The sequence below is a fragment of the Sapajus apella genome, unplaced genomic scaffold (assembly GCF_009761245.1).
Source record: "Sapajus apella isolate SASKATOON/1434 unplaced genomic scaffold, GSC_monkey_1.0 scaffold18, whole genome shotgun sequence".
Lineage (NCBI taxonomy): Eukaryota > Metazoa > Chordata > Mammalia > Primates > Cebidae > Sapajus > Sapajus apella.
In genome coordinates, this window is record NW_022436958.1 from 23889529 (window position 1) to 23916767 (window position 27239).

Consider the following 27239-nt stretch of genomic DNA (forward strand, 5'->3'; position numbering starts at 1 on the left):
TGTGATTGTAAAATACTGTTTTATAGTATTTGCTCTGCTATTAGGAGAATAATTAGAGTGAAGCCCCTTTCTAAAACCTAAAAAGAATCCATCCAGAAGGCGAGACCACAATTATCTATTCTACTTTTCATGTGTTATTAATTTAGCAAATTGTGTAATATATTTTTCAAAGTTCAAGAACATGAGCTACAAGAAACTGAATTTATGGAATGAAATTTGGCTAATGTTTAAAGCAGTATCTTAGGAATTGAGAATATACGTGTTAAATAGACATATTTTCCTATCTTATTCTTTGTTAGCCAAATATAACATCTTCAAAAGATATGAATGAATAAGTTATTTTTCACTGGTGTGCAAGATTAAAGATATGAAAAATAACTGTGAATCTGAACTTGAAATTAAGAAAGTAGCTGCTACCATTTAAATGGCCATTTTCTTTCTTTTAATCAGAAAGTTACATTTTTTAAAAGTCAAGATGAAATCAGTGAACAACCCACTTCTAATATTTTAGTTATAAAACGAACGATGTTACGTAGTCCTCACAATGGTCAGTAAAGTAGGCAAAAGAGGTAACTTCTAAGCAGCAATGGGGGGAACAGCAGGGATTACTAAGAAAGACAGTGGTTTATTCCTCTAAAAGTTTTAACCAAGATTAAGCACTTTCTTCTTGAGATACTTTCTGTGGAGCCACACCCAAAGGCAGAAGATGAGTAGATACATTTTTTAATTCCTTTCCCTATATATGATGTTTTGCCTGCCTTGATGAATACTTCATTTTTCTTTGGGATTTTTGTTGCAGTTGTTTATTTCTAGAAGTTCTTTCATTCTTAATGAACACTTTAGTCTATGACTCTAACAACATATGGAAACACCAATGTTTTCTATGAAGGTGCAAATTATTCAAAAGGAGGTCAGATTTTAATTTTCAAGAGGCAAGTACAAGGAAATGGCAAACATTTAAAACTATGTCATTTGGCAACTATTCACTGAGTATCTGTTAAGTGTTAGCATTCAGTCCAGACACTAGAGAGGACAAAGAAGAAAACCCAGTGTTACAATACAGGTGGGTGTCAGGTCCAGTGGGCTATGGGGGGCTCTGCTGGGTGGGCTTCATATCATCCCACCATTTAGCACAGTGCTGGACACATAGTAGGTGCTCAAATAAAAGCTTACTAAACTGGACCTGGTATACAATGACCCCCCAGACTAAAACGGTGATGTATCAACTTTAACTTAAAATACAGTGTTTCAGGGGCCACTGTGAAGAGTTCTTTAAGTGGGATCTGAAACCGTCCACACCTGAGGAAAGTGAGGAACCCTGAAGTAGAGATTAGAAATTCATATTCCATGTACCATCATTTCTATTTTAATGATAAAGTCATGGAAACTCAAATATTTAGTGCATTCTTAAAGGTTGGCTTGTAAGAAACCCTTGCTGGTAACCAGCAAGCCCAAGGTGTGAAGTCAGGTCTTCTGTTTCTAAACTGACTCCAAGTCATATGCTTTGTCTTTTGCTTACTCTTTGAGAAGACAGCCCAGGTAAATAATATTTCTTAAAATCCCATTTAAAAAGTCAGAGAAGTTCCCCATGGGTGGGCAGAATGGGGATAATATTCCGTTTTTCAGTGCTTGTTCTGATTGGCTAGAGTCTGTTTTGTAATTGTTAAATATTTTGAGGATCACTCCGGAAGTAGATGGTGAGTAATAGGAACAATCTTCCCTTATAAGGCCAGATTTAAAACTTTAAGAAGGTTGGATACCACTGTTAACAGTCCAGGCTATATAAACATATATTAATAGAAATTTCTAGTTATGAGTGTGTCTATGGGTTTGTTGGTCTACACGATACGATATATAGATACATCTATAGATCTCCTACAGATAAGCTTAGAATGTTCCTATTTTATGCCTGTTTTATAAAAAGTGACACTAAGTCTCAGACAAATTTGCCCAAGGTTACATGGTAATTTCAGAAGAATTGAAACGGGAAACTCTTTTTCTTCCTGTTGTGAAACCCACAATACTAAGTAGAGTAAGGCACACAGCACTTCAGTCCCAGAGACTAGTGGACAGAAAAATAAGACAACAGCCCAGAAAAGAGGGCTACACCAGACATTTCCATACCAGAAATGAGTAGCTGAAAATAAGGGCAAGGGAGGAAAGGGTGAGTTACTAACATTTAAAGGCAGGAAGCTAAGCCTATGAGGGGAGGCTAGTAGTGTTTCAGGGGCCACTGTGAAGAGTTCTTTAAGTGGGATCTGAAACTGTCCACACCTGAGGAAAGTGAGGAACCCTGAAGTAGAGATTAGAAATTCATATTCCATGTACCATCATTTCTATTTTAACGATAAAGTCATGGAAACGCAAATATTTAGTGCATTCTTAAAGGTTGGCTTGTAAGAAACCCTTGCTGGTAACTAGCAGGCCCAAGGTGTGAAGTCAGGTCTTCTGTTTCTAAACTGACTCCAAGTCATATGCTTTGTCTTTTGCTTACTCTTTGAGAAGACAGCCCAGGTAAATAGTATTTCCTAAAATCCCATTTAAAAAGTCAGAGAAGTTCCCCATGGGTGGGCAGAATGGGGATAATATTCCGTTTTTCAGTGCTTGTTCTGATTGGCTAGAGTCTGTTTTGTAATTGTTAAATATTTTGAGGATCACTCCGGAAGTAGATGGTGAGTAATAGGAACAATCTTCCCTTATAAGGCCAGATTTAAAACTTTAAGAAGGTTGGATACCACTGTTAACAGTCCAGGCTATATAAAGTATGGTGTCAAAATTGGTATTACAAGCAGACAATAGCTGTTCAGAGTGAAGGAGTGTTAGTAACTTCACTCTGTATTTCCCAGAACCTGGCGTAGTAAGTACTCTCAATATTTGTTGAATTACTTGATAAACAAATTTCCCCAAATCTTGGAAGCCGTCTCCAATCTCTAGGGTCTTCTCGACCAACGTTCTCCCAGGACTGCCCCTTCTTCAAAAAACTTTTAGCTAGAGCTTTAGCTCTTGATCTCTTTTCTTCCGGGTCTTTACGGTTCTTATCAGAGAAGGGCTGCGATATTATTAACCAAAGGAATGTACTCTTTAACATGAACATGCCAGTCCAGAAGCGATGCTAAAAGTATTTAATGCTTCGTATGACATAAACATTAAGCAAAGTGGGCAGCAGCGCACACAGTCTCCTGGTGCTGCATGGGGCCCAGGCCAGCCTGGGCATTCTTTCAGAAGAGCAGCCCCCTTCAAGGGGGGATTTTGTTTATCAAAATGGTATAAAATAAGATTAGAACACATCCTTAAAATAGGGACAAATCACAGAAAATATTCCAATCTCCTTTATATCCATTTAAAAAGTGAACCTAAGTTGATCTGAGTTCTCATGTTGTAAAACCGGGAAAGCTTCCATCATCCATCCATTCCTCCTGAAGATATGTTAACCAATGCATGAATGGTTAGGATGAAGACAGCCCGCAAGCAACAGGTGCTACATATTAACTCTCTCAATGATTAATCCTAAGACTAAATCGTTCCATTGTTTTAAGCCATTTCCAAAACTTAAGACTCTAAAAGCAATGCAATGGAAGGGAAAAACTGAACAGAAATTAGCATCTTATTTTAGACAACAAAACACTCTAAATACTATAGAGTTCTGAACAAAATTTCTTAAAGCTACTTTCCAAAATACACCAAAGAAAACCTTAGTTTTCATTTGGATTCCTGGATAAACTTAAACTAGATATAATTATTACATAGAAGTTCTGCTTAAAAAGCAAACTTTGCAAAAGAATGATTATGGAAGAAACTTTGTTGTTCTTTTTCTAGCAGTACTAAGAAAAAAAGATATTATCACCAGCGGAAAAAAAAACAGTTGTAAGACCACTGTCACAGTCTTTGAACTTTAACTTAAATCATATAAGAAATGAATATCAGAAAAATGAATGACTTTGAACTACAGGGGGAAAAAACCCACTTTTACTACTAATGCAGAGGTGGGACCATGGATGTCTTTTTTTTTTTGTTTGTTTTCATTATGAGCTCGCAATTAATTGCTTAGAATGCTAAAGCTATGTTCTCTTGCCTCTGTAGATGTACAAATTCAAATGGTTTAAAGTTTCAATGAAATATTCAACATAACTGCTCATAAGACATTTCAAACCACATCACCACCAAAGCAAATAAAACATTGCCAAAACACAGATTCTCAAACAAATTTTCATTTAATGATTATAAGACCATACTGTGTTTCTTTATTTAAACCCCATCTTGAGCCTTACTTTTATCACCTCTTATAGCATCAGTGTGATATCCAGTGATGTAAGAGATAGCCACAACAATGAACTCCATTGAAGTCAAAGATCAAGTAAGACTACAGAATTGGAAAATTATTCTAAGCCTAATAATGGCGAAACAAGACAGTGGTAGAACTAATCAGTTTTCTCACCAAAGGTCAACAAGTACCGGTATAAACCAGCCCTGAATACTATGGGTAAAATCACCTTGAAGGTCTGTCTACCAATTTCTATCTGTGGAAGCTGCCATTTTGAGAATTGCATTTTTACTGATCTTTAATACCACATAAAAGCACCTTCACATATATTATCATGATTCATAAAATTTTTAAACTAATAAATTTTGCTGCATATCAAGGGCAATGTCTCAAATCTAGCCCAACAGTACACCAGTAGAAGCCCTGATATCCCTGATCTTGTTTGAATAAAGTGTTTTATTACTCAGTGTTTTCACATTCATTATTTCAATCTTAATTTAGAGTCCATGACTGAGAAAAGAGGCTAACATAAACAGCAACAAATTAAGCACTGTCTATTGCATGGAAAATAGGCAGAGGTGGTATTTCTGAGCTTTGACCATTTTAGAACAGAACAATGGCCTGCACAGTCATTATCTCAAATTATATCACCGGAAAGAAGTTTTCCTAATTGTGATCCAATTAAAGGATGCTATATGTATTGCACTTAGTGAGAAAGTAAACCGTTATATGAAGCTACCCCAAATCAATACTGCATTTTTTTTTCCAAAAGAGCACATGCATCTGATATCTTAAATGCTCCCCCACAAGATATTTTAAAGATGTCTCATTCAACATATCCTCTTTACCAGAGGAATGAAAATTTTCTGGTTGATGTTTTTCATTTTATTTACACAAATAAAAACGACACTTACCCGTCTATGCATTCAAACATAAATGCTTGTGTGCAGGTATCTGCATATGTTTATGTATATACACATATATGTAGTATGTATACCTATTACAGCCTGTCTTGTTCTAGAAAGGATTTAGGGTAGCTTACAAAGAGACATACACTAGAAAGCAAAGGTAAGAAATCAACAGCAAAGAACATAGGACAAAGGCAAAAACGAGGCAGGGATGAAATGGCTTTGAAAGAGGTTGACTGTTTCAAGTGCTTGACTTCTCATTGATGGCAGAGCCTGAAGAGCTTATCTAATGACTCTCAACCTGCATTGCTCAAATACAGCATATGACCTAGAGATGAAGCACCTGATTGACAAGAAATCTATCATAAGCGGCTCTTCAGCACAAGCATAATTCAATACTAATTGGTCCTAATGATGAGTTTGGAATCCAAGTGCTAAGTGTAATGTGAATGATGATAAGAAAACGTATCTCAATGCATCCTATTGCTTTTGAAAATAGGCAATTCATATAAGACATATAAGGTAAAACTCTATAATCTGAAATTCAAAAATGCAAAAAATCTCAAACAAGCAAGGTTCCAGGACCCTAGAAAGATGAAGAGAAACCCTTTATTTCTCCTTTTTTGGATCACAGAGCTGAAAGAAATCTGCCAAGAGTTTCAAATAGCTTTCCTCTTGCATGCCCACTCTGATGAGTTACTAGTGGTTGTATTGTATAAGGAAGGATTCTGAGCCCCAGCCAGGCACAGCAGGAAGAGTATTCTCATCTATTTATTAGCAATTCTGCCAGGAGAGAGGAAATGAGGTGGTACATGGCCACTTGCTTGTTTATTTCTGATTTCTGGTTTAATTTGCTGATGTCACCAATGAAGAGCCAGAGGCTAAAAATATTTGATTATCTACCATTTTTTAATAGATGTATTTATTTGTAGCCTGCCTCTTTACAGAAATGACTTCATGTGTTACAGAAATACACATGATAACAATAAAGAGATAAAAAAAATACCCAGGATGATAGAGAAAAATACATATCATGTAGGAGGATAAAGTTTGATGACTTGATGTGTTACAGAAATACACATGACAACAATAAAGAGATGGAAAAAACCCAGGATGATAGAGAAAAATGTGTATCATGTAAGAGGATAAAGTTTGTTCTTGTGGCAAATTATAATGCCTTCATTTTTACCACAGCCTTTCCCAGCACTGAGTAATCCATATTCACTGCTATTATAGTTGCTCATCTGAGAGAGAGAGAGAGAGAGAGGGGGAGAGAGAGAGAGAGAGAGGGAGGGAGAGAGAGAGACAGAGAGACAGACAGAAATATGTACGCCAGGAATAGGTCAATGCCTTTGTAATTAGAGATTTGGGCTCACATCCAGCCTTCCTTTGTGGCATATAAAGCAGGATTTTATTCTTTCATTCAAAAATATTTGCTGATTTTGTTTATAATAAATAAGAAAAAATAAGCAAATTATACAGTATGTTAGGGGGTGGCATTATGACAATAGTACAAACAAAGTGGAGGTTGAGATTGAGAATGCCAAGGCAAAGTGGAGGCAGATTACAATTTTTAAAAGGGTGGCTGAGTAGGCTGATGGAGAAGGTGACATTAGCAAGGTCCTGAAGGATATGAAGGAGCGAGTCGGGGGATCCACGGGAGGAGCAGTGCAGGCAGAGGAGGAAAAACTGGTGTAAGGAACGTGGAAAGTCTGGTGTGCTTAAGAAACACCAAGAAGTCCACTATGGCTGAAGTGCAGTGGTGGAGGACAGTAAGGAGAGATAAAGTCAGAAAAGTTATGGGGAGAGGAGGAAGAAAAAAATATAAGGTCTTGTGGCCATTGTAAGACAGCCTGGCAACTGCATCAGTGTGGCAACAGCACTCCGATGACCCTGCCGCTGGAAGCTTTGTACACCAACAGCAGTACAAGTGGAGAATGGAGGACTGCCTATCTGCTGCAGTCTGAGATCATTTAGGAAGCGTCTCCTCATTTCTCCTCAATGCAGTATTAAAATTCTTCTGCTCTGGGCATTTGTCAGTGGTAGGACCCATGGAGGAGACCTTGGTTTAGCAGTATCAGAGGTCAGAAAACCAAGACATCTGTGTAATAAGATTGAGATAAAAATGAACAACCCTGTAAAGAAGTAAAAACAATCTGGAAAAACTCGTAACAGATCTATCATTACTATCCATGCAAGCCCAGGAAAGGCTGGTACTGTCAGACAGACATTGCAAAAGAAAGGAAGAGAGGGAAGAGGAGGAAAGGAAACGAATGAACAATGATGCTATGATGAACTGCTTCCAGAAGAATGTTCCTTCATACTCAAGGCTGGGAATGCATCAAGAGGTTTATCAGGAACTTATAGCAGGTAGAGAAGGAAGCAGATGTGTACCTCACAGGAGGTTTAAAAGCCAGAACCAATACTTTTAAATTGTGACTTATAAAGCAGGCAAAACACAGGTAACACAAACCTCTGCAGCTGAAACACATATCCAGGCAAGTTGCTGAATGTTTCCTATCTTGAAATAATTAAAAGGAGGGGTAATTAATTCAATGCCAAAGTAAATTCCAACTGAGAATGGGTATAAGAAAAATCACATTTTAACAAACTTTCCTTTCAATAAAGACGTCAATCAAGCTAAACGTTCCTAGAAATCTTGATTTTGAGTATTTGCTGATTTTAACGTTTACTGACAGTCTAGGGAACTGTTGAGCATCCACTAATTTCTTCGCAGGGCCATTAAGAGAAGCGGCCAGATTCTCCTTTCCAATGGAAATGCCATTAGATATCAAAATATCAGCATTCCCAAGTGAGCCTCTTTGATAATAAAAATAATGATTGTTATGCAAACTGAAAAAAGGTGACTAAGCAATGTTCCTTCTGTGATTTTAAGGGAAGTCAAACAGAGATCATGAAAAACATTTACTTCTACCTCTTCCCCTAGAAAGTTTGAGGCTGCTGGCAAAAATATATGCAACATCACAAGACAAAAATAGATACAAAGGTCAAGGTAAGTGAAGAAAAAATAAGCCCAGGAGTAGTTTTTCCACAGATGCATAAACCTGAAAGCGAGATCCTGCAGAGATGATAATGCTGGATGCAGAGTTGACTCATAACTTCTTAGCAGTGAACAAAAGGAAATACAGCATTACGAAATGGAGTATTCATTAGAGTAAAACCAAGTCCTGGGCTTGAGAAAAGTTCCATTTTTCCCAGCTCTAAGGCCAGAAGGAGCATCTTCCTGTGGTTCCTCCTAAAAGCCATACTTTATGTGCAATGCATGGTCAAAGGATCACCTCAAGCCCAAGTATTGTAATTCTACAAGGGCAAATAGCTATGTGGTTAATGCATAAGGCTCTCCGATAATGTTGCTGCATCCAGGGATAAATGGCACATGTCTTGGAACAGTGGCTGCCAAATTAGGCTTTGAAGAAGTACTTTAGGGGTTCCATCAATTTTCCATATGAATATTTTGTATTTAAAAACTTTTTAGCCTTTAAATACAAAAACAAATAATAGAAAATGCAGGCAAATATATAACATATGTTAACATACTAATCATCGTATCTACATTAAGTTGCTTCAAGTGCTGACACTAGACAAATGTGTCTCCTGCCATCTCTGCATAAATGAGTCACTGATTAGGAAAGCTGTAAATATGCGTTGGTATTCTTTGGAAATTCAAGTCTGCACTTGTCCATTCATAAAAAATTATACAAATGACCTACACATTCATCATGCTCAAACAAATGCCGGGCCCAGAGCAGGTACAACTAGTTGGCACACGCCCTCACCATGATCTAATAGACAGTTGTACAATACTAAAGTGCCTACCTAGTGTTGAATCATGATAAAGTGACATCATCGACTGGTACTGATGCTGTTTTGGGTGCTTCTGGTCTGACTTTTATATCTATTTTTAGGCACGTGAGTAGCTATATTATTATGAATTCAATGTTGAAGCAGAAAAATTATTTCCAGTTTCTAGTAAGATTAATTCAAGAGGATATCAAGACAAAATGAGTGTGTTAAAAATTATAACCTCTTGCAACTGCTTATGAATGTGCATAAGGATTATTTTCCAAATGCCATACAAGCAAAATGAAATACAGAAATAAATCAGGTATGTTATTGATACTGTTCTGCAACTGTTACCCAGGAACCCTGATCTCACATTTTTTAGTTTATCAAAACCATCTCACTGTTCTACCTAATAAGTTTATAAATGTAAATTTGTACTTACAAAGCATATAATTCAAAATACTACTTTTAAATATTTTTGTATATAGTTTTGTTGAACATTTTTTAAAAACCACACCTGCTGGGGTAGTTCCGTTAAAGGCGTCAGGAGATATTGATTCTGTCAACCCTTGGAGACTGGGTGGGGCCTGTCACTCCAGCAATGACCAGCCTCATCCATAGGTGGCAATCCAATATAATCTAATTCAATGCCAATGTAACAAAATACAAATATTATCCTTTCCTGTGTTTGTCAAGACAAAGTTGGGAAGCTCTATAGTGAACAAAGAAACTCCAATCTTTCATACAATTCCTAATAAATCTCATTTCTTCCAGGAGCTTTTGACAAGACCTGTCCAGTGGAGAGGACAAAGTTTTTGGCAAGAAACTGAAGTACACAAATTTCATCCTGATGATTAAAGCAAAGTTGAGGGTAGAGTTTATATTAACTCATGAAAAGTAAAGTGGCAAATCAAAATGGGTGGGTATTTCAGGAGACATGGACTCTTTTCCCAAGCCTGCCTCTTCCTAATTTTGTGACTTCAAAAAGGTCATTTAACCTTCCATGAGTCTCAGCTTTCTCAGTTATAACATAAAAAGACAAAATCGAACTTTCAACTTGGATTCACCATTAGAATCTCCTGGGAAGCTTTTAAAAATATGTCATAATAGCAGTAACATTAATACGTGCCAGGAAGTGTTCAGAGCACTTGACATTAACTCACTTAGTCCCTACAAGAACCCTAAGTTTCAGACACTATGATTATTCTAATTCTATAGGTAAAGAAACTGGGGCACAAAGAGGTTGAGAAATTTGCTCAAACAAGAGGCAGAGCCAGGGGGAAATCCTGTGCTCTTTAGTATAATTGCCTGGTACGCTGCTTCTCTGTAAGTATCTTGCTATCTTCTGACTCCTGCATCTATGGAAGGACCTGACATGTAAATTTTGATTCTGGTGCGTGCTCCTCGTTAACAGCCACTTGACTAGAAGAGATGTAAAGTTCTGTAATTCAGACTAGAGATTTAAAAAGTTCAATAAATTTTTTAATTAAATAAATGCTCAAATTCTTGTGCCTCAAAAATCAGAGCCAAAATTAAATAAGCATGGCTTTTAAAAGCTAATTGCGTGCTGTCAAACTTAAACTAAGGATAATGAATAAGGGTGGTGGAGGAAAATCTAAGAAACAAAATATTATCTACAGCTACACTGGGGCATTGAAATAGGTTAAGCATTGGAGCAAAAACTGTGCCTCATATTAAGGGGACAGTGAAAACAATTTCACAATTTATGGCCTGGCTTTGAAGATGGAGATGAAACACTCTGGAAGTCCCATTGGAAAGCATCAGTGCTTCTGTCCAAATGGCCTAGCAGGCCCAATTTGTTTCAAGGACCACAAATGACTGTCTCTCTCTGTTTCATCTTTAAAGAGCTAGTCCTTATGCTGTAGGAAAGTGTCCTTTGTAAATCTGGAAATCTAAAGCTGTACATGCAAATGCTGATGCTCAAAAACACACTGATCTCCCATTCAAGTTCCTTTATTGACATGTGACATTTAACAGAGGCAAGAAGATGCTATGGCACAAAGAGAAAATGAGGAAGACAAGTGGTCCTGGTCCCATAAGCAATTTAGACAAGCATTAAGTCTGGCATGGCCAGGTTAGTGAGTGCATAGACATCCAAGAGGAGAGAAAGCCCATGTGCCCTGGCAGAGCCATAAACTTGGTCAGGACTGTTTGTGCTGTGAGTCTACTTTCTCGCTAATTCTAGATACCCCATTTATGGAAACTCAACCTCCTCCTTTCCTCCTACTTGGCTCCATGGCTCTCTCACAAAATTTCTTCTCAAGAGTCTCCAGTCTAAAGCCAAACAATCCTAATCAAGGAAGTTGCAAAGCACATTATTCAACAAAAAACAACTTTTAAAAAGTTTGTACCCCTAAAACAAACTATAAACATCTAAGAAAATAATAAAGTATTAGAGAAATCTCTGCTGAGCAACAGAATGTTTAATTACTAGCCTCTCTTCTGCATTGAAGATTCACCAGCCTAGAACTGATGCACTATTTCTTTCTGTTTAATTGCCACACCAAAAGTACACAAACTCATAAAGCAAACAGGTACTCAATTTGGAGTTTCCCCTGAGAGCAGATGAGAATTTCCAGGCAAGAATAAAAACAAACTCTTCCTCCTGATCCCTATATGTGTTAATGATATCAAATTCTCAGTTTCTTAGACTAAATCAAATCTTATACTCAATCTTTGAACCACATTCTTTCTCCACCTTCCCTCTGGCCCTCATTCCATCAGGGACAAATGTTGGGGCAGCATGTATTATCTACCTTCTCAGTGAAGTACAAGTCCTCCTCTGGTGTTAAACATTCCCCCACCCCTGCCAATATGGCATCAGTGAATACCAGACAGGGCAGGTAGGCAAGCTAGTCCTGTCTCCCGTGCCAGGGTGGGGCTGCCCAGTTCATTCTGAAGACTCGTTCAAATGACAAGGTTTGCCTGATATCCCCCATTACATGCAACCACTCCCTAAACTGCGTAATCTCAGTAGCACTTTCTATCTCCCACATTCTAATGTACATTATGTGTGAAGTCCATTTTCTATACCTCCTTAAAGGTGGAAAATGTCTCAGTGCAGTAACTAGAAAAATCACTGGCATAATACCTGATAAATATTTGTTAAATTACATAAAAAATGGGATTCACCATTCACTTCTCCCCAGAAGTGTCCTGATCTTATGTTTTAATCAGATTTATACTCATAGCATTCATGTCCTTTGCATGAACATGGATGAAGCTGGAAACCATCATTCTCAGCAAACTGACAAAAAAACAGAAAACCAAACACCACATGTTCTAACTCATAAGTGGGTGTTGAACAATTAGAACACATGGACACAGGGAGGGGAACATCACACACAAGGGCCCGTCAGGGGGTGGGGAATTGGGGAGGAATAGCATTAGGAGAAATACCTAATGTAGATGACGAGGTGATGGATGCAGCAAACCACCATTGCACGTGTATACCTATGTAACAAACCTTCACATTCTGCACATGTACCCCAGAACAAATAAACAAATTTTATAAATATTATAAATTGTATAATAAACAAATTAAAAAAAATAAAAACTACCAAAAAAAAAAAGATTTATACTCATAGCAAAATTATAATGCTCTTACATGCCCATTATTTTCTAAAGCAGTGTTAGGACTTGTTAGACAGTGACCCCTAAAAGATTGTTTCTTATTGTACATGCACAAACCCTCTCAGATATCTAGCAAGTGACAAGTTACATAACTTCTCTATGCTGTGTAATCTTGGGGAGTTGCACATTAAACAGCTAACCAGGAGTGGAGTTTCATACGACCAGCTATGCTAAAAGAGACTATTCTGTTAGATGTCAGGAAAGACAGGTTCCTCCTCTATCATCCTGCCTTTGAGTTTTTTATTTTGTTGCCTATTCAAATGGACATAAAGAAAGATGCTTTATCTAATAAAATCTTGTTAAATCTATGATGGCTGAATATCATTTAGAGTCCTGGAGAAATTAACTAGTCTTTTGTAGTTTGTGGCGCTGAAGAAGAAACAAGGGTGTTGATGAAGTGAAGAGGAAGTTAATAAACTGGGATTTAGGGTACACTTGGAGAGGCAGAAAGCACAGTGGATCACAGGATGAGCTCTGAAGTCAGACTGTCCATTCTTAAGTTCTGATTCCAACATTATCAACTATATTATCCTGAGCAATAGGGAAAGAAATCTCTTTCAACTTCATTTTATTCTTCCTCCATGTTATGAAGCAGCAAGAGGGCCCTCACCTGATGCCGACATCATGCTCTTGGACTTTCCTGCCTCCAAAGCCATAGCCGAATTAACTTCATTCCTTGATAAATTACCTAATCTGTGTTATTCTATTATAGCAGGGGAAAACAGACTAAGACAGAAAATTGGAGATGATAATATTGCTCATAAAACTGTTCTAAGGACTAAATAATAAAACACTTGGCATAATCACTGGGGGACAGCAAGCACGGGACAGATTTTGGCTGCTAGTGTTATTTAAGTGTTTACACATTAGTCAGGATTTTTTTCACATGCATTTACTATGAACTAAAGATGAAGAGAAAGGTTATAAATTTCTGAGATTCAACAGTAACCCAATAAGGAAATTCTAAATAAAACCCAGCCTAACCACCAAATAAAGATTGCAGAGGCTTTTATTCCTGATGACAGTAACTTCATATTATGGTTAAATATCCCCAAGCTGCTGCTACAGAGATCCAAGACTCATATAAAGAAACAAGGAAAGGACGTAAAGTAAATACTATCTTCAATCACAGAGAAGGAAAGGGTGATTTAAAAAAAACTTCTTATGTTTATGATAATTATGTTCAGTGCCGGATCCCCAATTAACTTCTGCTAAGGCTGATATTAAAATGGGCTTGCCAAGAGCTTATGCAGTATTTGGGCATTAGAAGAAAGAATGGCTTTTCATCATTCCTAGGAGTAACAAAAAAATACCCTAAAGTAAAAGGTCAACTGACAATAAGGAAGATTGAGTACATTTCTAAATATTCATGCTTACCAGCAGATTTTATACTAAGGATAAAGTGGAAAATAGACATTACTGAGATTTTCTGTCAAAATACCAGGGCATGTATAAAGTAGGTACTTGGTAATAATTAATATTTGAGGTTTCAACAACTCACGATAACACTAAAATTCCCTGATATGCAGTTATCCTTAATATTGCAACAGCACGCATTTGAATTGTGGATACTCTCAGCAGAGGGGAGCAGGTCATGAAGCCAGTGAAGAAGCACAGCCCATCATCTATGGTCCACATTTCAATAACGTTTTGTTCTAATTGTGTACACAGCAATATTCAAGAAGGGATTAAACACTGTGTTAATATTTGAAAACTGCCCACCCCCCAAAAAAACAAACTGACTGATAATGCCCACCCCCTAAAAAAAACAGACTGACTGATAATTCTAATGATAAAACTGAAGAAAGTACACACAGAGGTGTAGGCAAGATGGTTCTCTATTTGGGAAGCAGGTATTTATTTCATGGGATTTTCTTTTTAGTGATGCTAAAATTATTTCAGTGAAATCTGGGGATTTCAAAAAGTCTTCAGGTTATACCTTGGTATGTCAAAGAAGTATTGTACATAAAGTATTTCTTAAAATGCCAAAATTTTTTCTACACCAAGAATAGAAATGATACAACTAGCATGAACAATAAATTGTTTCTGTATTTCGCTTACCCAAGAGATGAATGGGAAGAAGATTCAGTTAATTACACAATTGCTCTTAACCTCTCAACTTTGCTTTGGTATCCATTTATTGGGGGTGGGGGAGAACACAAAGATTCTGTGCTTTGTTCAGTCTCAAATGCATCATGTGTTAAACTCTTGCACGTGGAACCTTACTGGAATACTGCCCATGATGAGAGAGTTAAGTTACTATCAGGGACTCAACATTTCGACTTAGCAGACAGGCATTCCTTTTTACGACAATGAGACAAATTCTATAAACTGCACATCATATAGATCGCACTTTTCAGCAAAATGCTCAAGTTCCTTGGTCTAAGTCCTCATTGTGTTATTTATTATGTGTCATCCTATTATGCTAGGAATAACAGAAGCAAGCCATGTTCCAGAAACTACTTTTATTAATATTTTATGTATGGAGAATCTTCTAGACCAATGAAGAAAGAACTTGAGAGGATAAAAATGGGTTGTTTTATGGAACAAAAACATTTGGAAATTAAAAGAAATCCTATGATTTATAAAATTTGTAAATGGGCACAAGAAGCTATATAATAGTAACAGAAACAAAAATGGCATGCATTTTCTCTAATTAAGTATGAAAAATCATCATCTTAATTTTTACTTTTTGGGAAGACGAAAACAGTCTTTTTACCAGTCAATAAAGATTAGCCTTTTTTAAAAAAATTTTTTTTTAAAGGACACACTTAATGAGAGAAGAACTATGTGCCCACGCCACAACTCTGGTTTTGTTTACTTTTATTTTTCTTTCCTTGTCTTTCAAAAAACTGTAAGAAATAAAAATTCACTAGATATAGATTTCGGTACCCTGTAAAATTCCATTTAAAAATACCATTTTAAAAACCATTTAGAAAATTCAAACAACTACAGTACAATGTAATATAGCTCAATATGCCCAATCTCAATTACCTGAGATGTAGTAGCTACCAAAGAAAAAATCATCTGTGGGTGTTTTATTGTAATGCTTGTAAGTTAAATACACCATAATCATTATCATCACCACCAGCAGTAAGATAGTTCTTCAATTTGCTTGGAAGACAACACATGAAGGGTAAATTTTATCTTAAAAAGAAACCATTTCCTTATATTAGCCTCTAATTTAACCCTACATGAAAAGCTTCAGATTTCTAAGACTCAGAGATGTTCCTTTAGAATGATGCTGAATGTAGGCAATGAAACCTTTGGTTTATGTCTGTCACATCTGCATAGCTATCTGAATACTCCTGTGTGGAATATATGTGGAGCATGTGTGTGTCTTTCTTTCTAAAATAAATGAAATAACTAAGGGTATGTTCAGGCTTTTTGGACTGAGTCATTTTGAGTCAAATGGCTCAAAATTCTCTCTTCAATTTTGAAGTGAGAACTGAGTTCCTGTTCGGTGGAGTGATTTTCCTACTGCATCACAGGATCATTCTTTTGTACTGAAAATAAGGGCTCTCCTATTTCATGTAATTTCTATACATTCCAAAGGATTTCCTATTTATGTGGGGATTTCAAAACACTGGGTCAGCTGGGCCCATTGCTCTTTTCAGAGTAAATGTTGAAGATAACTTCATAACAGGGTAAAAGCTGATTAAGTATCAAAAACCTATTGAATTTATGAGAATACCTTCACTTCCGAATTTTACCCTACAGGTAGCCTAATCCTTTTGTAATAAAAAGGATGATCATTTAATTTCAGGGTGGAGAGAAAACATCTTTTTTTTAAAAGATGGGTTGCTTAAGAAATCTTAGTGTTATAGAACTCAATGGAGACGTACAAATAAAGGATATAACCATTTCAAGTTGTCCTTTTCCGGTTAGTTGCCCTCATTTCTTATGACATTAAGAATAACTTAAAATATTCTTTTAAATCCCAGCTACTCAGAAGGCTGAGGCAAGAGAATCGTTTGAACCTGGGAGGCAGAGGTTGCAGTAAGCTGAGATCGTGCCACTGTACTCCAGCCCAGGCAACAGAGTGAGGCTCTGTTTCAAAAGAAAACGCTTTAAAATCAATATTCAACAAAATAGCTCATGGTTTCAGAAAAGCAAGTGGTTCACTGGGCCCCATTTCTAGATAACACAAATAAAAGCATGGTCGAATCTGGGGAACACAGGGAGAAGCCGGTGTTTAGGGACTAAGAGAGAACCACTAAGAGTTGGTGCCTTTCATGTGTGCTCTCTCCCAGTTCATGCAACTGGAGGTTTCCTTCTCATCTATGACAGTCCTGGCCTTCTCCAATCCACCCTCTTACTTTTGTCAAAATTAGCATCAGAGAGGGAAAGAAAGGCAAGAGATTCATTATGCTACTCTTCTAATCCAATAACTAACTGTTTCTCTGTAACTAAAGAATAAACTCCAAACTAAAATATTGGCATTAAGTATATTAGTCAAGATGCTAACAATATGCCCCCATCCTACACCTCCGGCCTAATATTCCTTTACACCCACTGACGCCCTGTCACGGGAGCTCTGGGTAACTAACAACTGCCGAGTGCCAGCTCTGTACCAAGAACTCCTCTCTGTGCCTTTTTAAACACTCAAGAGTTCTCATACCTCTTGGGTGCTTCTTGATGCCTGGAGGACACTATTGCTTTCACCTTTCATAAAATTGTCCTTGTCCTTTAAGACTGAGATTTCATCTCCTTCCTGAAAGCCACCCCAATTCCCTCACATCAAGGTTAGCCTTCTTCTGGCTTCTCCCAGTACACCACATTGATTATAATACTATCCCTGTCTCTCTGCTAATCTATCTTGCTTTACTGTTTCACCTTTTAAGATCTGCGCTGTGTTCAAAAGCATAAGGAAAACTTACAGAGAAAACAAAACAAAGGAACAGAAAATTAATATGTATTGGGTATTACAAATGGGAAAACATTTTACATTTCAAAAATATTTCCTTTTAAATAGTAACAAGCTATCATAAGCTAGATTTAATTTCACATTTCTATGAAAATTGTATGTTTTACCGCACTTGGAAACATATTAGAAATGTACTGAATGAAAGGGAAAGACTGGTTGATCAAGAATTGGTTTGGGAATAATGGAAGGGCTGTCTGTAGAAGTCGGAAAGAGTAGAGTTTCCTCATTTTGTTTTAATATCAAGTCAATGGTTTTTCCATTAACACTGCTACACTGAGTTATCTAGAACTCTTCATATGATGTCAATACCACAGTAACCTTTAAGCTACCCAGCCTTGGTCAACAGAGACTCTCACACATTTGTTCCACTACAAATCAGGGAGAGCCATTACCAAATCTTGCACACCCATCCTATTTTTAAATCTTTTAAAAAAACTGGACATAATGGAATATTTTACATGCCACAGCAATAATTATGATGAGCAATAATCAGGGGTGGGTACCATGTGGCTGAAACTATTCTTCTGCAAACACAGGGATATCTCAGAGACATTGCTGGTTCCGTTCCAGACCACCACCATAAAGCGAGTATTGCAATAAAACAAGTCAAACGAATTTTTCTGTTTCCCAAGCATATATTAAAGTTATGTTTACACTATATTGTAGTTTATTAAGTATGCAATAACATATGTCTAAAAAAACCCTGGTGTGCATACCGTAATTAAAGAATACTTTATTAGCCAGGCATAGTGGTGCACACCTGTAATGCCAGCTACTCAGAAGGCTGAGGCAAAGTCACTTGAGCCCAGGAGCCCAAGGCTGCAGTGCACTATGATCATGCTTGAGAAGAGCATGTGCTCCAGGCCTGGGCAACAAAGTGAGACCCCCATCTCTTAAAAAATGTTTTATTACAAAAAAGTGCTAATTATCATCTGAGCTTTCAGCTTAAGTCGTAATCTTTTCGCTGGTTGAGGATTTTGCCTTGATGCTGATGGCTGCTGACTGATCAGGGTGGTGGCGGCTGAAGGCTGCGGTGGCTGTGGCAATTTTAAAATAAGACAACAGTGAAGACTGCTGCATCAATGGACTCTTCCTTTCATGAAAGATTTCTGTATAGCACGCAATGCTGTTTGACAGCATTGTACCCACAACACAACTTCCTTCAAAACTAGAGTCAATCTTCTCAAATCCTGCCACTGCTTCTTCACCTGGTGAAGATATGGACACAATATCTTTACCAGGAGTAGATCCTATCTCCAGAAACCACTTTTTTTGTTCATCCATAAGAAATAAACTCATCTATTCTAGTTTTATTGTGAGAGTACAACAATTCAGTCACATCTTCAGGCTCTACACTTCTAATTCTCTTGCTGTTTCCACATTGCTTTCTTTACAGAAGTCTTGAACAACTCAAAGTCATCTATGAAGACTGGAATCAACTTAAACCCCTGTTAGTGTTAATATTTTGACCTCCTTTCATGACTCATGAATGTACCATAATTTAATGCCATCTAGAATGGTGAATACTTTCCAAAAGTTTTCAATTTACTTTACCCAGATCCATCAAAGGAATCACTATCTATGGCAACTATAGTCTTATAATATATAATAATAATAATTTAATAATTATTCAAAGTTGAAATGACCCCTCAATCCTTGGGTTACAGAAGAGATATGCTAGTAGGCATGAAAACAACATTAATCTCCTGTACCTCTCCATCAGAGCTCTTGGGTAACCAGGTACATTGTCAATGAATAATAATCTTTTGAAAGGAATCTTTTTTTCTGAGTATGTCTCGATGGTGGGCTTAAAATATTCAGTAAACCATGCTGTAAACAGATGTGCTGCCATCCAGGCTTTGCTGTTCCACTTCCAGAGCACCTGCAGAATAGATTTAGCATCATTCTTCAGGATGCTAGGATTTTTGGAATGATAAATGAACATTGGCTTCAACTTGAAGTCATCAGCAGCATTTGCTTTAATAAGAGTACTGGTCTGTCCTTTGAAGCCAGGCATTAACTTCTCCTCTCTAGCTATGAAAGTCCTAGATGGCATCTTCTTCCATTAGAAGGCTGGACTGTCTGCATCAAGAATCTGTTGTTTGATGTAGCCACCTTCACCAAGGATCTTCAGTGATTAGCTGGACCTTCTGTATAACTTGCTGCAGTTTCTCCAACAGCACCTGCTGTTTCCTCTTGCACTTTCACATTATAGAGATAGCTTCTTTCCTTAAACCTCATGAACTTCTTCTAGCTTCAAACTTTTCTTCTACAGTATTCTCACTTCTCTCAGCCTTCACAGATTTGAAGAATTAGAGTCTTGCTCTGGATTAGGTTTTGGCTTAAGGGAATGTTGTAGCTGGTTTGATCTTCTATTCAGACCACTCAAATTTTCTCCACATCAGCAATACGGATGTTTTGCTTTCTTATTCATTTTTTCATTGGAGTGGCACTTTGAATTTCCTTCACCTTTTCTTTTGCATTCACAACCTGGCTAACTGTTTGGTGCAACAGACCTAGCTTTCACTTGGCTTTTGGCATCCCCTTCTCACTAAGCTTAATTTTTATTTTAAAAGCTTTTAAAGTGAGATTTGGGAGATTCTTTCTTTCACTCGAATACTTAGAGGCCACTGTAGAGTTATTATTTGGCCTAATTTCAAATTTTTGTATCTCAGAGAATAGGGAGGAGAGAAAGAGAAAAGGGGAACGACCGGTCAGTGGAACAGTCAGCACACACACACAACATTTAATGATTAAGCCATGTGTAGGAACGGTTTGTGGTGCCTCAAAACAACTAACATCAAAGATCACTAATGACAGATCACCATAAAAGACATAATAGTGATGGAAAAGTTTGAAATATTGTAAAAATTCTCAAAATGTGATGCAGAGACATAATGTGAGCATACGCTATTGGAAAAATGATGCCAACAGACTTGCCCAATGCAGGGTTACTACAAACCTTCAATGCACTTTTTTAAAAGCAGTTATCTGCAAAGCACAGTAAAACAAGATATGCCTGTAGCCCTCCCTACCCACCCCACCCCAAAAAAATGTCTCAAGAAAGAGGAGGTTGGAGATTAGGTTAGCGTAAGCTACTTTCCTGGCTTTCTCAGCTTTCAAAATCAGAATCTGATGGGGCTTTCTCCTCCTTTGTTTTAAATGTAGAATTGAATATAAGTTAAGCTTATTCTAGTAGTTAGAATTTCAAGGACGGAAGAAACGAGGGATACTAATACTTGTTCAGTGACAATCGTGTTCTAGGGTCTGGGCCAGCTTTTTTACTTACATTATTTGATTTAATGCTTATCACAATTTTTTATAATAACATGATTTGACCTATTTTACAGTCTGACTGAGAATTCAGTACTTGCCTGGCACTTTGAGGTAACTCTGGGATACCAAACCTAGCAATCCTGACTACAACTCTTTTGTAGTCTGGGTGACAAATCTGTATAAGAAAATACGGTGCTAGCATCATACACTGTCACAGACATATGGCTAAGTAATATAACAGGCACTTGGAAATCAGGACCCTATGAAAGTAAGATGCTGATTATGAGCTGGCAATAGGTAAAAATTTAAAAATAAAGAGGAGAGTTACTGGTGTGGTCCAAGCATAAAGGAGGCAGGGAGTTTGGAATTGGCCTTGCTGAATTGAGGTGGGGAGGGGAGGTCCCAGAGGGGAGGTAGCAGAGGAGCAAATGGTTCTCCTGTCACACTGCAGAGAGGGAGAGTCACCCTGTTCTTCTGGCAGGGAGAAGAAGGAAGAAGAAGGGCCAAAGAAGAATCCACAAAACTTAGTGACTAAGGGACAAAGGGAAGGAGCTGCCGACTCCTAAAGCTTCATGTTTAGGAAAGTAAATTTGGAAAAGTGACAGTGTTGAGAGAGAGGATATTTTGAACTTGAGGTAAAAATAAAATATTCAAGTGGAAAATGTGCAGGAAAGTAGAAACAGTGGAGAATAACCCTATCGGAGGATGGGGCTATGAAGGAGCCAGCCAAGAAAACAGAAACCAGAAGGGCAGAGAGTCAAGGAGGAGAGAGATGAGAGTAAAAAAATGCTAGGGAAAATAAGGAGATATTTAAGATGCTAGTGCAGTTTCAGTTGAAAGTCTGAAGGCAAAATAAAAATGGCTAAGATGTCAAGAAAATGGACGCAACAGGAGCCCTCAATTCATCCAACTAAAAAGTCTGCCTGAGAAGTCTGAATGAGAGAAATATTGCATTGGCAAATATTTATATGACAAATACCACACAGATAAGCAGAGTCAAGCATAGTGTTTGTTTGGCTTGATTTCAGAGAAGGAAGAATATTAAGCCAAGGGATAGCAGGTGAACCCTTTGGGTTACCTAGATTGTTCCATTTCCAGTACTTGCTGGTTAACTATACTGATATATTCTTTGTGAATAGATAACCTCTTAAATATAGGGAGCGAAGCTGCAGCAGCCTACAGCAGCCAAGGTTCCAAGATTTTTCCTATGTGTTTTACAATTTAGAAGTTAACTAGAGCTGGCTGACGTCTTTCATTAAATGCTTCTAGACAATTTATCTCTTTTCAATTCAGATTACCTGACTTACCACCATCACCACCCTGTGTCAGGAACTTAGGCTGCCTGGCTTCTGGTCTGAGCTCCTGTCCCACATGCCTCCTCCTCTTAGTCATGGTGATCTACACTTTCCAAGGTCGGGCATGACTCCCTCTTTGGAGTCTGGGTGGGGCTGCCTTTCCTTGTCATCTTAACATCACAGTTGCTTTTCCACTATAACCTCCTCTAACATTACAGCATACTTATGTTCTACTTCAAACACAGTTTTTAAAAAATATTTTTTGTTTTCCTCTCCAGTTTTTAAAATTTTCATGTAATACTCAACCTTTGGACTTCATGCACTGTTTGTATGGAATTGGGCCACCATCATAAACATTCCTGGCTTGTCCCCATCTTTCTGTTAAATAATCCTCTAAAATATCCAAGCCCCCTGGAGCGCCAAATCATTTGTTTCCTTTGTTTCCCTCCCAATTCAGCCTCATCAGGTCAATTTGTAATTATGGTGCTAAGTTTTAGTTCTAAGTGTTTCTTTTCTTTTTTAGAGGTATGGATTTATATCTATTTTTTTCTGAGAAGTTTCTGATACCTACTTTTCTAAAATCTCTAATTATGTCCACTGGGTTTTTTAGCTCTAGGATGAGTTACTTTCTCAAAAGGTTCTTGTCACTTCTATATCACCAACTAGCTCTTCTTTATGGGAAACAATTAAGTCCAGAACAGGGAAGCTCTTTTGTGCTTTTCCTACATTCTAAGACACGAAACTCTCAGCAAGTCAAATTTGGTATTTACTACATTCTCTGTGTTAAATGGAATGACGTTTCCAGCAAATTCTGAGATAGAGTCCTCTATTATTATTGTTTTGCCTCTGTATGGTACATATTAAGAAGACTATTATCAGACTTCAGTAGGTAACCTGGAATTTTACAAGAGCCTTCTTTTGCAAGTGATGGGAGAGAGTGAGGGTTGCAACGTTATTGCTGCTACTGATAACAGCAAGGAGAATAATGTTTACACACGTTAAGAAAATCCATATATGTCAAAGAGAACAGCAAAAAGGAAATGAATATTCTAGAAAAAATGGTAAAATGTTCTTCCACATTTGGAATATGATTTGGTTCAATAAAAAAATTACTGGCTCAATTTTTCAAGTACTTATTTACTGTATATAAAACATGGTGTTACTCCAGTATCTTACCGTTAATTGTCTCCTTGACATCAAAACTCACCCTACATAATTCAACGCTAGCTGGAGAACAATTTGTCTTTTGAATTCCACTCCCTTTCTCTTACACCTCATGAATTTGAGAGTTAGCTTCATTCTTCTGTTTCTTACAGTCATATTTTTAGTTCCTTAGACTTTATGGCACTCTATCTACCTGTAGTTACACTGCAAAAACATAATATGACGCCACTGAAAGGCCAGCAGCAGAGGAGATAGCAAAAGGCCTATTTGTGGTCTTGAACAGCTGCAATAGGGCAGGGCGTGCCTGGCAGGGTTCCCTCTGCCTCCAGCCAGCAATGACAAACCCCAAGAGCTGGGCTTGCTTCACAGCAGTCCCTAGTGCAATACATTATTTCACTGCCCCAAAAGCCAGGGATTGGAGTCGAAGTCCACAAGGGCTGGTCAAAAACGGGGACACAGAAAAGGCACAGGGAGAGTGCTGAGAAGGGACGGCCTTCTAGAAAGCTCTCCAGATCTTAAAAAGCCACCACCTACTGTCCCAACCCTCCTCTTTCAAAACAAAAGACAGCAAAACAACCATCACCCCCTCCCCCACCCATGGAAGGCCAGATGGTACTTTTAGTTCCAGTTTGGAAATAACTGACCAAGTTAGCTTTGAATTTTTTTTTCTTAAAAAAAAAAAAAATAACTAATGAATCTGGATTTTATACACAAGAGAAATGAGATGTTATCAGTCAGACGTTTTGAAATTCAGGGAATAGGAAACATTCTCTAGCAAAAGTTTTCTACTGCAGTTACGCAAAATCATCTTTATAAGGGACCATTATTGTCTTAGAATAAATAAAAAGTGCTGTTATATGTGTAGGCTTTTACAGCTTGATGCAATTTGATGCTTTCAGTCCTTACACAATGATCTTTGCACTATATAGTGCTTCTGGCTGCTTGTTTTAAATTAGTGCTTTCTTAGTGAGTTAATGTAATTGCAGCAAAGCAGTACATTTATATTCTATTCATTGACAACATTAGCATATAATGCAAATTTACTATTCATTGACAACATTAGCATATAATGCAAATTTACTTTGGAACTTTATGCACATGCACACATTTCTTCATAACACACTGAATGGGTAGAATTGAGTTCTTATTCTTAAAGAGATGAGGTTGAACAACCCAGACCACAAAACTATGGATGCTAATGGGAACAGACTAATATGGTCCCAGCTGGAATTAAGAGCTTATATTCAGGATGAGGTAAGATGGTTAACAACCTTTCTTACAAACAATGATAGGTAAAGTTCCTCTCATAGGATAGACAGACCCTCAGAGGTGCATCCACAAAAAATAACAACTTTAAAAAAAATATCTAGCCATACATTTTTTCCAAAAATTCATATTTTACTTTTCATATGCCCATAAAGTCAAATTCTATTAAGAAAATGCTCCAATTCATTTTGATATGTAGCCAGTCTGATGATGTTAATATTGACTGAATAAGTATTCAAGAAGTTAACACTTGAAACCCATTTTATTGTTGCGATACTGAGAGTCCACAGATACCACCTATAAACTCCTCTTATAATGCGGTATATATCACTCTATAATATGATCAAGAAAATACTGAGCAGCTAAAATAACAAGAAAAACTGTTACTTACGGTTGACAGAGCTTCACCAGGTCCTGGTCGGTGGTGTGGGGAGGCAGTCCTCGGATATAGAGGTTTGTTTTGCTGAGCTGATCCCATCCTGAGTTGCTACTGCTGCTACTGTTGTTATTACTGCTGGTGGTGCTGGGACTGGGAGGGGCCATGGGGTGGGCTGGGACCAGAGACTGCTGAAAAACAAGGATGAGGAGAATTAGCATGCTAGCATTAGGAGACTGACACCATTTAGAGGCTGTATGATCTCCCAAATAAAATGAAGTTACCAAGATTTCAATACAGATTACCTTAAGCTACTTTGAGGTATAAATTTTAATTTACATTTTAAAAAAGGACTGTTCATGCTATTTTTAAAAAGCCCTCTTCTGCAACATGAAATTGATAAAAGGATTTTACTCAGTAAAAGTTCTCTGTGTGCACCTTAAATGTGACTAAATTTATGTTAGATTAATTTATTCACATATTTTCAGGAACACATCTACTGAGACTCACAATTAACGTACATGAAGTTAGATGATACCATCTTAATACACAGTAATTCAGAAATCACTAGACTTTTGAAAAGGTTTTCAAATTCTGAAGAACGTTTGATTGAAAGTTGCTTATAATTTTATTAGGATGACTCATCAAAAAAAATTACTCCTGAAGTATAAGAAAGTTAAGAGTTTCATCCAGATCCTCCAAAAAGGACGATCTCACCTAGTTCTAAGATAGGCACAGGACTTCACTGAGACATCTGGGTAAGATTCCCAGGCAGGCTGCCTTTCGCTCTGGCTAACCTTGTGAAACTTAACTCCTGTGAGAATGCTGTAGAAGCTGGAAACCTTCCCAGCTTGCAGCACCCATCGCAACTCTTGTAAAGCCTATAACCAAAGGGCTCAGTGTGGTTTTACAGTCGGCAGCCACCTAGGAAGAATGTCTGATATTATACTCACACCAGATAATTCTCCATGCACCAATAGAAAGAAACCACAGTTCTCTGACCCAGTCCCACACACGTGACTTTAAGGAAGTTAAGTGGCCCAGCTTGAGATGAAAAGGCACACAACCCCAAGTGTCCTCACAGCAAACATGCAGCATTTCACAACAGGAGAGGGACTTTTTTTCACCTCACATTTTCTAAATAATAAACATACTGTACAGCTGGGCGCAGTGGCTCATGTCTGTAATCCCAGCACTTTGGGAGGCTGAGGCAGGAAGATCACCTGAGGTTGGAAGTTCAAGAACAGCCTGACCAACATTGAGAAACCCTGTCTCTAGTAAAAATACAAAATTGGCTGGGTGTGGTGGATCATGCCTGTAATCCCAGAGACTCGGGAGGCTGGGGCAGAAGAATCGCTGGAACCCGGGAGGCGGACGTTGCGGTGAGCCGAGATCGTGCCATTGCACTACAGCCTGGGCAATAAGAGTGAAATTCCATCTCAAAATAAATAAATATACTGTACTAACTTAAGGACATCACTCATATGAATAGTTTGAACATTCAAAATTAAATAGTCACTAGACAATCCACAAAAGGTTCAAATCTCATGGACTGGTTTTTACCAGTCAGACATGTCTATTGAAGACAAATCAAATCTCACAGTGGAAAGCTGAAAAGCAGACCCTTTGCAATAAACATACCCTCATTTACCTCATCAGCAACCTCTGTTGCCCACTATAGATTCCTAATTTTGTACCCAGCTTCTGTCATGGTCATCCTAATTCCATAATATCCCAATATGTGGTGATCTCATTAATTTATTTTTATTTTTTATTTTTTGAGATGGGGTCTCGCTCTGTCCCCCAGGCTAGAGTGCAGTGGCGTGATCTCGGCTCACTGCAACCCTCTGCTTCCTGGGTTCCAGCGATTCTCCTGCTTCAGCCTCCTGAGTAGCTGGAATTACAGGTGCACACTACCATGCCTGGCTAATGTTTGTGTTTTTAGTAGAGACGGGGTTTCACCATGTTGACCTGGCTGGTCTCAAACTCCGGACCTCAGGTGATCTGCCCACCTCGGTTTCCCAAATTGCTGGGATTATAGGCATGAGCCACCACACCCAGCCCCAATTATTTAAATATGTTACCATTTCTTCTGGCCCTATATCTTTTAGATTCTTCCTCCCACTGCCCAAGTTCCTTGCTAAGGTATCATCTGGGTCCAAACACCACTTTATTTACGGAGATTCTCTTTTAGAAGGAAAGCGGCTAGGGTCAATAATAGTCAACACAGAAATGCTATTCACTGAAAGCTGAACTTGAACTGGGAACATAAGTACAGCTTAACCCCTCAGTAAAAGCATCCTGAGAT

General features: G+C 37.8%; 1 protein-coding gene across 9 annotated transcripts in view; it reads right to left on the reverse strand.

Annotated features, from left to right (window-relative positions):
• The window catches only part of RBMS1 (RNA binding motif single stranded interacting protein 1), a 216356-nt gene that overhangs the window by 71034 nt on the left and 118083 nt on the right, over positions 1–27239 (reverse strand). For 7 of the 9 annotated variants that reach the window (XM_032286517.1, XM_032286513.1, XM_032286520.1 and 4 more), the window contains one exon: positions 24947–25122. In XM_032286517.1, coding sequence (XP_032142408.1) covers positions 24947–25122 — 176 coding nt within the window. The remainder of the gene's footprint in view (positions 1–24946; positions 25123–27239) is intronic. The other 2 variants (XM_032286514.1, XM_032286516.1) reach the window with 1 other exon arrangement.